Source organism: Thamnophis sirtalis, unplaced genomic scaffold (assembly GCF_051295495.1).
Source record: "Thamnophis sirtalis isolate CommonGarterSnake01/CBP01778 unplaced genomic scaffold, rThaSir2_p1.2 scaffold_7, whole genome shotgun sequence".
Taxonomy (NCBI): Eukaryota; Metazoa; Chordata; class Lepidosauria; order Squamata; family Natricidae; genus Thamnophis; species Thamnophis sirtalis.
Genome location: NW_028261387.1, coordinates 29,442,716 through 29,462,108, shown reverse-complemented (window position 1 = coordinate 29,462,108; position 19,393 = coordinate 29,442,716). Strand labels below are relative to the sequence as shown.

General features: G+C 37.9%; 1 protein-coding gene across 1 annotated transcript in view; it reads right to left on the bottom strand.

The window, feature by feature from the left end:
- Positions 1–1,299: 1,299 nt before the first annotated feature.
- The window catches only part of PLPP3 (phospholipid phosphatase 3), an 83,091-nt gene continuing 64,997 nt past the window's right edge, over positions 1,300–19,393 (bottom strand). Inside the window, exons 5-6 of the mRNA XM_014055515.2 lie at positions 13,372–13,548; positions 1,300–3,296 (exon numbers count right to left, since the gene is read on the bottom strand). Of these exons, the coding sequence (XP_013910990.1) occupies positions 3,174–3,296; positions 13,372–13,548 (300 nt within the window). The 3' untranslated portion in view covers positions 1,300–3,173. The remainder of the gene's footprint in view (positions 3,297–13,371; positions 13,549–19,393) is intronic.

Here is a 19,393-nt window from a genome sequence, read left to right as displayed (position 1 = left end):
TTAATGTTTGGTTAACACAAATATGCGATCTTAGATTTCATTTATTTTATTTATTAAATTTATTCAGCCCCTCTTGCTGTCATGAGATTTTAGGATGGAATTACTGGAGTTCACTTAATTTAATCCTCAAGCATCATTCGAGCACTCTGCTTCCCAAACTACTTTTAAAAATAATAACATGTGAAATTCTGTTCAGATTTTTAATCATTACCATCAATGTACCCACTTTGGCCTCCACTTGTTTTTTTATTTTTCTCTAACAGGCACTCCATTTGTCTCCCACCTGTACACAGACCTGTTTTTCTGATTTTTGTTCAATGCTTTTCCCAAGGTTACTCATAACTCCTCTTTATGATGCTGCTTTTGCCACTTAAACATTGTCACTCAAGCAAGAACACTAAAAATCCATAGAAAGGGGATGGCCAGTGGTGTGTGTGCGTAGAGCAACTGGGTTTGGGTGGCTTGTCCATGAAGTAAAACATGCAAGTTTGATCTGGAAACAGAGTGACATGAAGCTTTTGTCTTCCAAAAAAAGAAATAAGAAGAAGTAAGTTGAAAGCTGAGATGTGTCCTTGATAATATCATGAGTAACATGCTAATAGTTTTGGAAAAGGCAGTAATTTTATCATACCTTTTCATTAGCATTGAGACAGATACCATGATTTAAACAAAAACAAAAAAATTTTTAACCAGTAATTGTATTTTTTTGATGCATGATTAACGTAAAGCAAGAATGAAGAATCTGCAGCACTAAAGCTTTATGGGAGCCTCAGAATGATTTCTCAACTGCTCAATTCAGATCTCAGTTAAGAATGAATGATCCCCATCCCTACTCCTTTACTGTCTGGCTGCAGCATTGGGAGGAAGGAAGAGATGAAGGATTGGATTACAATAACTAAGAAAGAAAAGCAGAATTATTTCATCAGAAAGAGACAGAATTGATCCTGCCACATTGGGCCCAGTATGTCCCACTGCTCTATTCCTGTAGAAGATGACCAGGCTGAGCCTGAGGGAGGGGTCAAATATATAATAAGTCATGAGCCCCTATGCGCCCGCAAGAGATCCAAATCCAACCCATATTGGATGTATCCCTTATATCCCGCTCATTTCCCTTGACTTTCAACTGATCAGATTCTTGTAGAGAGCTTAAGTTTGCAATAAATCTTTATACTCATTTGAACTGCATGAATTTCCTGATGCTTCTGTCCCCTGCACAAGGCAAGCAGGTCCGAAGAATGTGGCCTTTGATTATTTTCCCAAGAAATGGTTATTCTTTCTATAAAACACATTTCTACAACATTTTTGCAAATACAAACTTTAATTCTGTACTCTACAAAAAGTCTTGTATATTCTTCTTTTTACAAAAAAAGGAGAAAGAAACATTACAAAAATACAGACAATTTAATACAATTTGATATAATTGTCTTTAGTTGTTATTTTCATTAAAATATTGCTACCAAAGAACTACAATATTTTAATCGACTATATAAAAAAAATTAAACCAATGCTTTCCTTTTAAGCAGCAACATGTAAATAAACACAGGTCAAAACACAGTTTATGATCATAGTGGATATATCTAACATTGTTTTGAAATAATATTTTACATAGTTAATTTGTAATGTTTTATACATTATTTATATAATATTTATATATATATATATAAACATAGCTTGCTAGAATTGAAATGATAGGACGGATTTTGCATGGCAAAGATGTGCAAAGGCCAGTCTGCTTAGTTAGCCTGCTTGGTTTACTTCTTAAAATAAATTTTAAACATCTGTCTTTCAGAATCCCCCCCCCCCCGGACAAAATTAGTTCTGCTGCCATTCATCTCCTTTGCCTGCCCTTGGTTTTCTTGAGAGCTGCACCCCAACCTGGTGCACTCAATGCATATCCTAAAACTCCCTCCATTTCATTCAGCTCTGCCAATCATAATGGGAACTGTGGTCCAGTTCACCCCAAAAGTGACAAAATGGAGGAAATGGACGTAGTGAATAGCTACAAATCTTCTGTTTTCTTCAGGGCATGGGAAATTCAAGAAGAGTTTTAACTGAATATCAGGATAAGACGGCTCTGCCCAGCAGTCCGTCACCCACCTGGAGGATTAGTGTTCTGAGTTTCAACCCCAGACCTCATAGTGCTAACATACATTAACAAGACTGTCCACACACAAAAAAATTTATGAGTGGGGACTGTCCAAAATACAGTTCCATCGTTAGTGGTAGTGGATAGGAAGATTTACTGGGCCATTGAGTAAGCACAGGCCAGAGGTACCAAACAGGATTATAGACAATGCCTATTAAAGATATTTAATTCTGAATATCTTAAAATGTCCCATAGTTGATTAATCCTATTTATTCTCCAATGTTTAGAGATGTATCACTTGCAAGAACAAATACTGAACGAATCTTACAAACAGGGGAATCAGCTGAGTTCTGTTTACCAAAACAATTTTGTTTTATGCCTCATCAGATAGAAAGTGGTATTAGGGGATGTTCAGAGGAATGAACAATAGGAAAAAAATATTTTCTAATATTTTACAGGGCATGCTTCATCTAAACCAAAGTAAGTCACAGTATGGAATGGAAAGAACCCAAAATATATAGATATATAGATATATGTAAGAGATTATCCTTAAAAAGTGACCACAATCGATGTCAGTGCTTATTTCTTGTACATAGTGCTATAATTTAGTTAGTAAGGGTTTGTCTCTCTACACCACCGTCCCATTTTCCTAACAGAAAATTACAAATCTTCGAAGGAAGGAAGGAAGGAAGGAAGGAAGGAAGGAAGGAAGGAAGGAAGGAAGGAAGGAAGGAAGGAAGGAAAACCGAAGAAAACAGAGATGGCCAGTTTCCTAACAATTATTTAGTGTTCATTACAGTATGAACAATTTAGCATTCACTACAACATGAACACTCAGCCAATTGCACATTTAGAAATTCCTGCATGTGTTGACTTGTTTTGTGATTGTTGCCTCTGACTTGGCTGAACAACATCCATTTTATGCAAATGTTGTAAAGAGTAAAAAGGCCACAGAGTAAGACCTTGCGGTCAGGCAAAAATCTCTCCCTACATTCTACTGTCAGATGAGATTGAGAGCAGCAGGTAGTTGCTGTCAGCAGTCATTTTGCAAAAAACAAAATAATAAAAATAAAAATACGTCAAATGTCTACACCATGTTGTGATGGTTGTTCCTGTCAATGATGTCCACAGGTGATAATATCTCCCTCCGGATGGGAGGAGACGGCAACATCTTGGTTTTCTGCTTGAAGAGGTCTGAGACATAAAAGACCTGTCAATAAAAATAAATATATTTAAAATGAGGGTCTACGAAGTGTGAAGTGAACATTGTTAAAAGAGGCTAAAATAGCCGTTCAGAAGTTATACAGTCCCCAGTTATGTTAGAGAACTGAATTTGTGTAATAGAGAAGAAGCAAGATATGTACACAAAAACACACAGAAAATACATTTTTGGCAATTGAATTCAACACTGCTCCCTTATCTATAAAAATTTCCCTTTTCATTCTTGATTTTTTCTCTCCTATTGGATTAGTCCTTCTTCGCAATATGATTTACTATTTTAATTTGCTTGCGTGGAAATACCTAGGCAGAGAATGTACTAAAGTAAGGAATTTTTGGGGAAAGGGTTTGGTAATGTGGAAATAGTCCAATTTCAGCTTTTCTAAATCATCACACAAAATCATGCCGTTGCACTCCTTCCTTCTGGTAATCCAAACTCTGCTATTAATAAATTTTCCTTAAGAGTCAGTTCTCTGCAATTATTAGTCAGGGACTAGCCTGATGTTTTTTCACTTTCCTTTCTCCTCTCCTTCCTCTTCTTTACCGTCTTTTCATCTCCATTAATATATTAACACTTACTCAGGATGACTGTTCAGTATTTATGGGGCAGCATTAAGAGAGATTCCCAGCCACTTTTTCCTTAAATAGCCAATGAGGTAAGCACAGTTACGGATGTGAAAAAGTCTTCGTTTAGTTATTCATAGAGGCAGCCGCACAATGAAAAATCCCAAAGAGGAAACTTTAACATCCTCCTCTAATATAGTTGAATATCTTATCAGACTAACATAATGGGTGTGCTTTTTCTCTTGCAAAATATTATTCTGAGGCCAGAAAGGAAGAGATCCAGACAGCGCCTGGTTCTGCAAACAGCAGAATAAAGTTAATCTCTCTTATACAGTAATATTCCAGTCATCAAAATCATCATCATGTGCATTATTTATACACTTCCGTCAAAAGTAGAACTTTTTCTACTTTCTAATTTGTGGGAGAATTAGATTAATATTGCTCATCAAACACTATGAGGTTAATAAAGGATCGAAAACTACAATCCAAGACTTATACTATAAATATTAAAAATAATGGCATATAAGGTTGACTGGAGTAGAATAAGACAGGAAGAGTCAGTTTTGTTCAGATTATATGACTTTTTTCAGGACTAGGTTCAAGCTCTGCCATCCTTAGTATGCCAAGTATATCATTAAATTCTTTCCCAGAGTGAGAAGTCGTCAAGCACATTAAAGATTCAATAAATGATTCATTTTATTGATACAAATGTTAAATTGATGGTTTTATAATATTTCTGCATCTAAATATTGCATTGAAGTATAGTTACTTCACAGAGGAATTAAAGTTTGAGAAACTTGAGCAAGCAAAAATCATAGTTAGATTGTAAGATCTTTTTGAGTTTTTTCTTTCTCATTGCCATCCTAACACTTGTTTGAAATTAAGTCAAATTAAAGACCAATTGGCCTTCCAGAACTTTTTTCTTTTTCTTTTGAGAAACAGATTTTCTCACAAGATCCCAAATGCCACTAAAACGAGCATGAGCGAGTTCAATAGCAGAGAAACCCTGTGAGAAAAAGATCTGTGAACAACTCATAGTCGGAATCTATCACAAAAGTTAGTTCTGACTAAATTCTATTGAAATTTTTTGAATCTAAATTCTATTAAATTCTATTGAAATCTATTGAAATATTGCTTGTGCTAGACAACTCTGATAGAACTCCATTCTGTTTCCTCCTAAACTTGTTAGAGCATGAATTGAAGTTAGTGTAGGCATATATTCAAAGAGTAAGCAACTCTCACTATTGGTAACTTCTAAAGAGAACCTTGGCCCTAGGTAATTAATGAGGCCAAATGCTCTATATTGTTCTATTTATTTTTTTGTGATGTTGGCATGTTTTGATTTCTGTAGATTTGCAATTGGAAAGGGCAAATTTCATTCAAATTATAATAATTGTACTGTATATATGTACTGTATGTATACAACTGTAAGAGCCCTGGTGGGACAGTGGTTAGAATGCAGTATAGCAAGCAAACCAGGCATGGGTTCCGGCAGTCACTACTACCAGTTCGCTCATGGCCATGCCATGCACGCACTTGATGTGCGCATGCACAGTGCAATAAAAATTGCTCTGTGCATGCACAGAAGCAAAAAACCAGACGAGAACCGGTTTGGGGGTGTGGTAGGCCTGGGTCATTGTTAGTTCCAGCAACCCACGCTGCCAAACAACTACCGGTTTGGCCAATGCGGGCCTTCCCGTTTTCCAAAGTCAGTAAAATGAGAACCCAGGTTATTGGGGGCAATATGCTAACACTGTAAACCGCCCAGAGAGTCTGTATAGCAACATGGAGCAGCATATAAGTCTAACTACCATTACTATTGCTTATTTTTGTTCCAGATCCAATGCTCCTGTAGCTTTGCAGTTGACAGCTGAAGGCCTGCCAAGACTTCATTTAATCTCAGCTATATCCACATTATATACCGAAAACTCCATGACAGATCAATCTGTGGCAGGAGGAATGGTGGTTATGCAGTGTAAATGATCGATAGAGAGATTAGATTCTATCCGGCCCAAATTTTATAAATGAGTAAATTATGGATGGGGTATCAGCTTGGCTTCCTTAGCCATTGTTCTGCAGCTCATGGTTTTGTGTGGCTTTAAATACTGGGTATCAATAGCATTAATTCTCTTTTAAACTGTATTTGCTTTAGTGAAAACTTGAGGTTATGCAGATACATACAGAAAGTGCACATAAAGTAAAAGATGATCTTCCAAGGTCATGGAAAACTTCACACTTTGTATGCGGAGTGCAAAAAATATAAGATAAATTCACAAGGTATTTTTGATTGGACTTCCATTTCCTGTGGAAAGTATTCTTTGCCCATAAAAATTTCCTATACAAAGTCATTTGAAATAATCTGTAGATATTTAAAAAAAAACTTTTATTGGGCCAAGAGTACTTAAGGAAATAATCTGAAAGTAGTCTGAGATGGAAAGGGAAATGGATTTAGATTCATGACCTCCCTAATTTTGTAACTACATGGGTAATACTGTCTGAATCTAAAATGTATTTTTATTTTAGCAAATCTCAGTATATTTATGTTATAGAGAATTCAAGTATGTTTCAGCTGTTGAAATACAAATGCTATATTGTTTTTGTTTTTCAGTTGGGGAAATCAATCAAACAATAAATTCCAACTACTACTCGAGTGTTTGAATGCCAACGAGACAAATTCAAATGCACCACAACCTTCTTGTCGAAAAACATTACATAACAAATAATAAATCACTAGACCCATATCCTATTTATTTGCTTAGCAATGTGTGCATAGAAACTGATTTACATGTGATTAACGGATAGATGGATGGATGGACTGATTACATGCCATCATTGTTTTTAATTCTTACCTACCACATAGAAAGATTTTCTCCATACCAACCAGTCCCTAACCTGTTCTTTTCAGGTTGCCCAAGAGTGTAGTACTCATTGCTACTATAATTGCCTCTATCCACCTTACTGCTGGCTATCGTTTTCTTTTTCCTTCCACTTTTCCTTCTTTTAAAGCCTTATAAGTGGTCAAATCAGACTTTTGGCTTTTCAGTGAAGAGACTGCAGTGTGTATTGTCTCAAAGCTCCTGCTGTTAAAGTGGCTTCACAAGCCAAGAGTTTGCCACCAAGCTGTTTATATCAAGATTCTTGACTTGTTCCTCCAAAACATGCTAGAAATCCAAAGCGGAAAGAATATGTTTATTTTTTTACTTTAGAAGATAAGTCAAAGAATTTCCGTCTGGATGTAAATTTTAGCTTTTGCTTGAGGGTGATTCTTGGGGTGGGGGTGTTGGTTTAACAACTAAATAAAAGTTAATTTGATGGGCATAGTGCAGCAGCGGACTGTAACACAAGGAACAACCCATAAATGAAAGTTCCAGTTCAGATCAGATTCTCTATGTAGCTGAACAATAATAACCACAAAAAAATCTATTATAAATGACGCAAAAGCATTTTTCCATCAAATCCATCCTATCACAAAGGGTGATGGAACAGTAATCCTATATATCTGGATGACACCAGACTACCAAAGTCCAACACTGGTAATGAGACAATTAAGTGTCAGATTTTACTTTAATGCTTGATTTATAAAAATAGAGAGAAGTTTGCGAGTCCATAAATCTTCTTCTGCAAGGCATTTTGCGTCTCAGTTTCAGACTAGGAGCAGAGTGAGAGGGAGAGAAGAAAAACAGGGCAAGCAAGAAGTAGTTTGGTTGTATAGACTTTTACTAACAGGAGGGGGAAACATCAAGACACCCAGTTTTGTATGTGTGTCTCACTCCCAGTCAGAGTTAAATTCTGTATAATTCTATTTTATAGAAGCTAAAGCAGATCAAGAGTAGATCTGGAACTAGAGAGAAATCCATTTAAGGCATAAATAAATAAACATATAATGAAGGAAGTACTGTATTTTTCCGGGATAAGACCACCTTTTTCCCTCAAAAAAGAGGATGAAAATCTGGGGGCATCTTATACACTGAATGCAGCATTTTTGGCCTCCTGAAACCCCACCCCATTTGCAAAAATGGCTGTGCATAGCCTTTAGGAGGCTTCCAAGGTGACCCTGGGGACTGGGGAGGGCAAAAATGAGCAAAAACCAGTCTGTTTTTTGCTCCTTTTTGCCCCTCCAGCCCCCAGGAGCACTCTATAAGCCTCCTTTTTTGACAAAAAACGGGCCCGTTTCCATGAAAAGTTGGCCGTTTTTGAGAGGTCTGCAGAATGCAAAAACTTATTTTAAAAAAGTTGCCTCTTCAAAATCTTGGTGCATCTTATACTCTGAAAAATATGGTAATAATCAGTCTTCAATAATCATAAACATTGTTGAGATGGGTGGTACATAAATCAAATAAATATAGGAATAAAACATTATTCCTGCAACAACTGAGTTACGTATTCTGTAACCATGAAATCATGGGAGGCCCTAGAAAATTGCTGACCATCCTTCTTTTCAGTTTCCTTTTCTTTGCTCATGCCTGTTGGTTGCAAGGCTGCACAAATGGTGACAAATGCTTTCTCCATATCCTGGCTCAGGCCTGATGCATATAGAAGAGGAGCTGGCAGGGTAAAAATGATTGGGGTGAAAAAGGAAAGAGCCATACATGTGCTTGATATTGAGCAGACAGCTGTTTCCTCCGCCCTATACCTCGTCACAGGAAAGTCAAGGCAAAGCAGCCAAACCCTCTTCTGCCTCAGTAAACCAGGCCATCTGTTTAACTGTTCAGGAAAAGTATGTTGAATTTCTAACTTGTCACTGCACAGGAAACAGTGAAACTGTCCAACTCTTTCTATTGTCTGCCTAAAACTGTTCACTTCTGTGCCATGAGTTCATCAATAATTCAATACACCTTGAATTCTATGCTTCATCTAAGGCAAAATACAAAACTATGGGTTTTTTTAAAAAAAAATCTCCACCTTTTCGTAATACGCCAAATCTGCTGCCTTACAGCGATACTGACAAGGGACCCTAGACCTCTGTTTCCCTTCTAGAGGGCAATTGGTATCTAGTAAGCATAGAATTATAACCAGGGGTGAAATTCAGCAGGTTCTGATAGGCTATGGAGAACTGGTAGCGGAAATTTTGAGTAGTTCGGAGAATCGGCAAATACCACCTCTGACTGGCCCCAGAGTGGTGTGGGGATGGAGATTTTGCAGTATCCTTCCCTTGCCACGCCCACCAAGCCACACCCACAGAACTGGTAGTAAAAAACCTGAATTTCACCACTGATTATAACTACCTTTAGTTACAAATTCCAGGTTTCTAAATGCAAAATGGTGGTTCTTCAGTTCTTAGTTAACACAATAAACTCCAGAGGGGAAATAATTAACACAGGGCGAGGATGATGATGCACACACTTGTTAATCAAAGTTCTTGATTTAGTGTATCATATGAACTTAGCCTGGTTCAGCTATTTAAAAAAGAAATAACATGAAAAAGCCTGAAATTAGTTCAATGATACATACAATACTATCAATTACATGATGTGAATGCTCACACAGCTGTGTTCCTTCATAAACAGCTATGGAAAATGGAATCAAATCATTTCTGGATTGTTGTGTCTGTGAGGAAATTGAATAATAAAAAAATAATTGCAGGGAACTAGAAGTCAGTTAATGGAAGAATGGTGGAAAAAGCAAGGCATATTAGTCTTGATAGGAAAAAACTGAGACATATAATGTATTTTTCAGGTATTTGAAAGGGTGGTACAGTTTCTCTTTCCTCATTCCTTAGGACAGAGGTGGGAAACTATTTATGACTTGTGGATTTCAACTCCCAGAATTCCTGAGCCAGCCATGCTGCCTCAGGAATTCTGGGAGTTGAAGTCCACAAATCATAAAAGGGCCATAGTTCCCCATTTCTTCCTTAGGATATAGAATAATGGATTTAGTAACAGGAAGTTAAATTTCAATTGTTAGTGCGGGAAACCTTCTTATCAATAAGAGCATTTCAACAGTGAAACTAATTAGGCAAGTAAGTGGTACACTCCTATCAAGCAGACGTAGAAAATATCATGGCATAAAATGCTACTTCATTAGCCCTCTTATTTTGTACTCAAAGCAGCTACAGCAAAAAACAAAACCAAACAAGTTTTACTCAGCAAAGGTGCTCTGCCTATATGGCACACGAGAGGGGTGAAGGAAAGAGAGAAAATATTCAGTGTTTAAATCTTTTAGGAAAGAAAAGGAAAAAAGAGCCACTGTAACCATTCATTTCCGAACGTCCAGTTGGCCCGTTGGGGCCATTTTTTGCTCTCCCCAGCCTCTGGAGGCTTTCCTGAAGCTTGGGGAAGGTGAAAACGACCTCCCCCAGCCCTCCAGAAGCCCCAAAATCAGCTGGCACAAGTGTGCTGGAGTTGACGACTGGCATGTCAGAAAATATGGCTCCACATGCCACCTGTGGCTTGCATGTCATAGATTCGCCATCACGGATCTAGGTGAATCATGGCATGGGTTCTGGTGGTTTGCCTCTCTCCAGTTATATCTGCCTGTCCCATCAGATCCAGAAGAAGATGTATGTGATGGGTCCCATCAGCTAGGGAGTTACACATGGTGGGACCCAAGAAACTGGCCTTTTCTGCCATAGCACCCATCTTATGGAACATCCTCCCTCCCCTGAAGTGAGACTAGCTCCTTGTTTTCCAAAAGGAAGGCCCCCAAAATCTGGTAATGCCAGCCAGCCTGGGGTCCCAGGGGCCCCAGCGAGGTACTGAGGTTCCATTGTTGTTGACATCTGTTGTCCTCTCAGTGTATATAATCACAATTTTGGATCATAATTGTTTGTTATATAATACTGTTTTATGGTTTTTATTCAACTCTGCACAGTCATTTCTGCATGAGATATTAATTTGATGAATGAATGAATAAATAAAATAAACTATGCTGGTAATATGCCCTGTTTAGCCCAAATTCAAAGAAAGCCCCCCCCCCCCCCCCCGCCAATACTAAATATGCCAAACCTCGATCTTTGGAGGGAAATATAGAAAGCAGCTGTTTTACATGAGTTTCAGCATTGTACATTACACCTGAAAAGTTAGAGGTCACTTGGCATTTATATTTCCAATTTCCCAACAATATATGAAGAAATCCTACATTTGTTTTCTTGGTTTAAGAGTGTCCTTTCCTTTCTTGCTTCGTTTTACCAATGCCAACCTAATCCTATCTACTGACAAGTAAACCTCCTTCCTTTCCCCAATGCCATTCCTGGCTGCTAATGTGTTCAGCTAATATAATAGCTCAATAGTAGTAAGTAAAAGAGAGAGATCTTGGAGTCTTAGTAGACAGCAGTGTGCTGCCACTGCCAAAAAGGCTAACACAGTCCTAGACTGCATTAACAGAGGGATAATACCAAGATAATGGTATCACTTTAATATCACTTTATAATGCCTTGGTAAGACCACACTTGGAATATTTCATCTAGTTTTGGTGACCATGATAAAAAAAAGATATTGCAACTCTAGAAAGAGTGCAGAGAAAAGCAATAAAGATGATTAGGGGACTGTAGGCAAAAACATAAGAAGAACTATTACAGGAACTGGGTATGTTTAGTCTAATGAAAAGAAGGACCATGGGGGATATGATAGCACTGTTCCAATATCTGAGGAGCTCCTACAAAGACGAGAGTGATCAAACTATTTTCCAAAGGACAAAAAGGCAAGAAAAGAAACAAAAAGGCAAGAAAAAAAAGTAGGAGAGAAGCAACCTAGAATTAAGAAGAAATTTCTAACAGTGATAGCAGTTTACCAATGGCATGGTTTGCCTTCAGATGTTGTTGGTGCTCCATCACTGAACGCTTTCAAAGAGACCAGACAACCATTTGTCTGAAATGATATAGGATCTCCTGCTTGAGGAGGGGATTGAACTAGAAGACTTCCAAGGTCACTTCCAACTCTGTTATTCTGTTATATTGTTATAATGGTATTTGTAACAACTTTTAAAAAAATAGTATATTGGTTTTCAGTCTGTGCTAAACTTCGGAGTCTCTTTCACTTCCATGTACATAGCTGTTGCTTGATAATAGCTAGGTGTCTCTCCCAATGCAATTTATCATGAGCTTCTAAGATTGGGACGCTGTCTATTATTCCAAATTTAATTGGCAGCAGTATTAATCAGCTATCTAGTATGAAACTTGCCTGTGGGCCACAGCAATTTCTTAGCATATTGTAGTGCCAGCGTCCCAGATATCAATGCCTTGTAATGTCTGGTAGAAGCCATAATAACAAACTGGCATTGGATGTATCGTGATGTAAGTACATAATCTTCATCATGTCATCCCGATGCAGGCAACGTCACCTTTGTTTCTCGGCTGACACTCAAGACTATAACCAATGTATTAAAATCCTATAACCATTTTTCTCGTCTTACAGTAACAAGTTCTATACTTTATGATGGTTGGTTTTATAATGCAAGTAGACTTATCCCATATTAAAATGAACATATAACATTTAGACCAGACAAAACAAAAATCCAATTTCAATATTTCATCACTTTAAACGATGTGCTCTGTTATAATTTTAGCATTTCAACAAATTTAAGTAAACCAATTGCCAACAATTAAGCAACCCTTTGTGAGAATGTGAATCCAAGACTTTCAGTTTCTTTATAGGAGGGCTGTTCTACCTGGAGTTCAAGTCAAGCTTCCAAAAGCCACAAGAGTGGCTCTGAGCCTTCCAAAAGTTGCAACTGAATTACAATTTTAATTTAATGTCAAATTTGTAGGAAGTAATTATGTTAATTGCATTTAATTAATGAAGTTAAATTTAATTTAAATTAAGTAGGTTTCATGTTTAGTATTACAAAAGCTAATTTTGAAAGACTCTACCTTTGGAATCCCTTCAAGTGTATGGTGGCAGACACTTTTAAAAACATAAATTAACTTGCAATGTCAGTGTCAAAGGGAACACTTTTCCTCACACAATCATGTTCAAATGATAAGGGCATATGCTATACTTGCTTACAGGTACCATCATGATCAGAGATAAGAAAGATAATATCTAGCAGACCAAAAAATCCTGTCCAGAAACATATGCCAAGAGCTAACTTTATTATTATGTAAAGCATGCTCTAATTTCCTGGTCCTTCTAACTTTGTGTATTTATCTTAGAAACATTTTAAGAAATCTTGTTGGTCACTTCTTTGTTTGCAGATTTTAATCTATTCCGTTTCTAAGTGTTATTACTGTTTAGTTTATTTTACTGCTTAGATTGTTAGTGTTTTATTGAGATTCTCAGATGTAGTGTAGTATAAAAATCTTCTACATACACAAACAAACTGTATCTTGCTAGCTGTGTCTCCCTCCCTGTTGGAAATATATTCCATAGACTATAATGGAGAAAAAATTCTTATATATCGTGCTTGAATAGTCATGTTTCTTTTATGTGACATATTACAATTCCTGGGTGTTTTAAGTTAAAGGGAGTCCTATCACAGTCTCTACCATGGAACGGAGTACAATTTTGTTATATGTAACATTTACAGATGTTTACTGAAATAATAAGCTGGTAATGTAGAATACTTACTATACAATACGCCACCAGGGCTCCTTGTGTAAAGCCTGCCAGTACATCTGTGGGGTGATGTTTGTGGTCGGACACACGAGAAAGTCCAGTGTAAAATGCCATCATGATCAGTGTGAACTGCAGCAATGGGCGCAGCAGGCGGGCTCCTCTCCAAGTAAATCTGGCTTGCAGGTACAACTGTAATGACAAAGAAAGCAACAGAAAAGCACAATGATACTGTCCTCAAAGTAAATGACACCATCAACCTTCTCCAATATGAAGCTTCCAAAATCCTGGTTCAGTGCTATGATAATGATGGTGGACTAACCAACTTCTGGGCAACCTTCTTCAACTTAGCCAGTTCTCCTTGAACAAAAGCTAGTACTAACTATTGGGGTACCAATTTCATCTTGCTACTGATTTCAGGGTGCCTGACCAATTTCACTTTGGGCATATTAAGAGTATGACTCCCATTGAACCTAGCAAGTGTAACATTGGAGAAAGCTGATACAGATGAACATTTTCTATGTGAGGGGTATCTATGCCACTAAGTATCACATCACATGGCACTTTAACTTAGGGAGTTTTCAGTTCTGGGTTATGTCAGCCATGGTTGTTGGGAACTGTAGTCAGCAACACCTGGTGTCAGCTTTGAAAGCCATATTAACACCGGAAGCTTCCATGCTGCCACATTCTTGTGCTTGGGAAATTAGGAAGGGGGGGATTTTGTAGAGGAAATGTAGTTAGACATAATAGCATTCTTCTTTTCGGTAAAGGTCATGGTATTCCTGCATCTGGAGAAGGTGTAGTTGAAGTGATGTCTTGAGTTGGGACGGATTGAGATTGGACCATGTGATGGACTGATGAATGCAGGGGCTGGGTTTGGACTTTTGACTTACTGAGGGAAAGCCCAGAAATCTCAGATTCCGGTTTTCCCAGATGTGCATGCATACCTACTCTAATAAATGGGAGCTTTGAGAAATGCCTGTCTCAAGAGTTTTTTATTGGAGTTGGGTCTTTATGGAACGCTGACACCTGGAAGATGACAGGCTCTCCCAATCGTTATGAAAGTTAATTACTCTTTGGGGTGGGGGGGGGTTGCTTTCCAGAGCCACATTTCATCCCGTTGCAATTTAGATTAAAAATCTGAACATTCAAACCGTGTATAGCAAATTACTTTGGCTTCCCTGGATCGATGCTAATAAACTTCACTGGGTAACCCTGACTCTCATTCTGATAATTGCAAGGATATTGTCTCGCTTTTTCCAGGTTATAATACTTCCCTTCTGTCATTTTCCCTCTTGACTAAATATCCCACACTTAAGAACTTCTTCATAAGAAAGGTGCCCTAATCCTTTTGGCTTCCCTTTTTCTGTGCTCTATAAAAATCTACAAAGCTCTTTCAAGTTTGGCTACTGGATATTTTAAAATACTATGTAGTTTCTTACATTGTGAAGTCATATGTTTGAATTTCACCTCTTTTCTAGTTTTGCCTGAAATTCAAGTTTTGTTGAGTTGCTTTCGACTTTAAGACTTCTTAAACATAAAATTTAGAAAGAAAAATGACATTTTTGCTACAGAGGTGGAGCAGAAACCTATAAATGTGTTAGATATTTACTCAGATGAAAACTGAGGGTGTGACCTGAGATGAAGTAGCTGTATGAGGTCAAATGGACACTTGTCCCCTGCCTCGTTCCTCCCCACTTATCCTGATTCAGTTTCCTCTCAAAAGCTGAGGGCACAGCCTATTCTCAGGTTCCTGTGGGAACCAGGGAGGCAAAAAGGGAAAGAGGCTGCAGGAAACACATAGACGTCTACTCACAAATCAAAAGAGCTGGTAGCTGACCCAACCCAAAAGTCAGGGTGTGGAGAATGTAGACCCAACTGAATACCTCATCAACCACTGCCTTCCTGTGCATAGGAAGCAAGGAACGGGATGTGACAAGGTCACAGAAATGCCTTGTGTAGGATCTGGGCTGTAATATTGATTGGAGGAATTGAACTTGTTACATTACGGTACACCTACAAGAGTGCATTAAAAAATCCTGCATATTGTTGAATAGAGAGCTTACAATTGATAAGAAAATATCCAACAAAAGTTTCTGATTCCCTGAACATGAAATGCAATCAGATTCTTTGCTGGAACGTAATTACTGAATGACGTGCTTGAATCTTGAGGTTGCTTTTTGTGACTAGGGATCCCTTGTCTGAATCCCAAACCTCTCAAACCTTCCTTAGAAGAATTCTCTCATTTGATACTATTTTCTGTATCTAAATCTAACTCATATCCAGTCCTGATCAAAATATCTGTGGTTTAATGCAGTGGGTGTAATTTTCGGGTGTGTGTACGGAATTCAAAACCTTCCCACCCAGTTCATCTCCTAGATCAGGGGTGTTAAATTTGTGCCATGACAGTGACATCATGTGACATACCGGGACTCCCCCCCCCACTTCACTAAACCAGGCGGGATGGGGCCAGCACTTGACGCATCCGGCCCATGGACCGTGAGTTTGACACCCCTGTCCTAGATTGAGGAATATGCTGCCATATCTATAGAACAGGTTTGCCCACAATTGTCCCAAATACCCTCTTCCTGGATTATTTCTATCAACACAATGGGTCCAATTGTGTGCCATCCTGTGATTTCCATGCATTCTCACACTGAAAAGTTATTCTTTGATAATGTTAGTGTGATTAAGAGTGCATTAGTGCTGCAAGAAAAGAGGGAAGAAAATGCTTAAAAAATTTTCTAGCAATAACCCAGATAAAAAAATGTACATGTCTGACTGACAAAGTCAGGCAGGTTGACCAGCTTGAAGACAAGCCCTGTGTCTAAATCCATTTTTGCCAGTTCTTATCTGGCATATTACAACTGTTTTGGGGCAGTGGAACAGACAAGAGCTACCTACTGTTGCTGGAAAATGGGAATAATTCATTAATAGCCCTTCCCTGAAATGTTACCGTAGTGCTGTGGTGGCAAACCTATGGCACGAGTGCCCAAAGTGGCACACGGAGCCATGTTGCATGGCACATGTGGCATCGCTCATTCCTCTTCTGGGTTTTTGGTGTGCATGCAACAATCATCTGGCTTTGTCCGTGCAGCAGTGCCAGAAACCAGAAGAGCTGGTCTTCCTTTTTCCAGTGTGAGAATGCACGTTGGCCAGCTGATCGGCACGTGCGCATGTGCAGCAGTCACCGGAAGTACATTTCTGGAAAAACAGAAGTACTCCTCTTCCTAGTCACGGCCCAGACAAAAAGTGCTCCCTTTTCGGCACTTGGTGCTGAAAAGATTCGCCATCACTGGTCTAGTGGGATCTAGGAAGTGTAACTATTTTTGCAACAGCTGCTTTCCTTGGGGAGCCATCAAACTTCACCCTCTTTTACTTCCAGAAGGTTGTGAAGAGCTGGCTATGCCCCCTGGCACTGGGATAGAGTAAGATAGAAAACTGAAGGTGCTTTAGTTCCAGGCAACAGAGGAGAATAGAGCCACAGTATTCCACCGATAAGGGCAATTTTGCTACTGAGTGCTCTGAAAGAGAAAGCTAAAGCCAATGAAATTATCTGTTTTTTAAAATTAAGCTTTAAGTTGAATTTAAAAAATTTAATCAGTATATGCATATCCTTTTATGATGAAAAGATAATGTCTGGCTTGTAAGCAGCACTTTTTGTATAAGAGTGATATATATATCCATAGAATCAAATTCCCCCCCAAATTTTAAGATATGTCTCAAGATATGACATGGTAACAAATTTGCAAAAAGCCCTCCTAAGAAAACAGAAACAGAAGCTGGCTTTATCACAGATGAATTCAGGCTAAAATCTGCATCTAATTTTGTTATGATCAAATGCTGTAAAAACAGCAGGTTTGTCCAAGGCTTTTACTAAACATGAAGGGTTAATTAATTGAGTTCTTGCTAACCAAATCTTCCCCTGTCTCATTCATGATCCATTTTGACATTGCCATCCTATCCTTACTTCTTAAATGCTTTCATTATAAAGTGAAACCAAGCTAAAGAAAACAAAACTTTATTCAAAAAAAAAAAATACTAAAGTTGTTTTCGTAGCGAATTATATATGAGTTTTTTTAGTAAAGTCTCCAACTGCTGCAAACTCAGTCATAGGAGTTTACAGAGGCGCCGAGGTGGTGTTTGGATAGTAACAAAACATTGAGCAATTACAGCAGCAGACCAATGGGCAGCCATGGGAAAAACAACCACCAATAGCATGGACTAGAAAAGTGTGACAAAACCAAAGAGGGAAGGAAGAAAGCAATGACCCGGTGACCATTGAGTGCGAGAGTTGCTGGAGAACCATACAAGTATTAAAATTCTGGCAAGAACTGCACCACCACATAACCAACAGCTATGGGGGAATATGCAGCACCGCCATTGCCAGGGAACTTCCAGTGATGTCAGCAGGAATAGACTGTGGTCAGCCAGAGATCCTAAGCAAATAAAAATGAGGTATCAGTGTTCCTTCAGCAAGTTACAGAACAGCAGGAGAAAAACTATTAATAGTTGCTTATATTTTTACTTTTTGGAATGCATTGTAAAAAAAAAAAAAGGCTGCTCACTCCAGCCTGTAACCTAAGCCCGCCTTCTAAATTCACCTCCTAAATGTTAGTTTTTTTGCTATTTCCAGTAGTATTAATGAACATGTGTTATGAAGCTTGTGCATGCCAGATTCACTTTCTGCTCATTTGTGCTGGCTGAGCCAAAGGATCTTTAGATACTCCATATCATTAAACGGAGATAAATTTGTGCCATTTGAAATTGCTGAGAAGAACAGAGGGACTCAACCCAAACTGGACATCCTCCTCTGACTTGATAACTGAAAATGTGTTGGAACTAAAGGTTTTAATCATAATCTCCAAACATCTGGAAAATATCAGTTTGGAGCTGGTTAGGGAAAGGAGAAGAGAGATACAACCAACTACAAAGAATACATATTTTGTGGGCTGAACACTTGAAATTCACATATACTGTATATACTTATTTATTAAACACACACACACAGTATACAATGTAATGTTTTTGGAAATAAATAAGAATGTATGTAAAGTACTACTTGACTAATTTAAATGTGGATATAAAATTGATTCATAGCTTTTTATGGTAGTAAAGATTAACATCTTACAAGTGAGTGAGTAGCAGAATTTGGCCTTGCTCAGATCAGTTAAAAAAATGCAAGAGGGGAAGACTAAAGAATTTCCTTTGTTGAATTTGCCCTTTGAAATAAGTCACCAATGTTTATATAATAAATACGCTGGCCATTATCCTACTGAAATATAGTTTTAGGTCTGCTCCGGTAGCTAAGAATAAATATCAATCAATTCTAGAAATTCAACTATTAAATATTAAAGATATATGAGTTGATTTCCTAATACATCATGGCACAATTAAAGATATGTCAGGCAAGACTACATAAGAAAGCAATACAACGACTGTTGTCGCAAGCATGGTCTCTGTGGGCAACATTATTTACTTGACTTACAGTAGCAAAACTCTGGCAAACATTAAAGCAGTAACTGATGTTAAGGAAGACAAAGGGAATATGTAGTGTTTGAAGAATGACATAGTAGTATCAGAACAGGACATTAAGTCTAAAATAAGCTTTGGTGTAACAAATTCTAATACAGAGGTAGGCAACTTATTGATAATTTGCCACATTTCTAATTGTTGAGATTGCTAAATACCACAATAGAAAGATCTCATTATATGTATGGACATAACTGCAAATATTTTTCTAAAATATTGAGGTTTTCTTTTCCTCTTTATTTTATCAACTATGTTAAACCCAACTCGGGATTATATTAATTTCTTTTTTTTTCTTTTTTCTTTTTTTGCTCTACTAAAAAATGACAAGAAACTGTGGGGCCAATTATCAGCAACCAAATGTTGAAAAGTGGGGGAGGGGATCAAGGGTTATGTGGTGCTGGGACTCCAGGTTACCCATGTTCTCATTTCCCCCTCCTCCTTACTCAGGTAAACCTACAGAAGTTTAGATTTTGAACTCACTGCAGAACTACTGATTTATACAAAG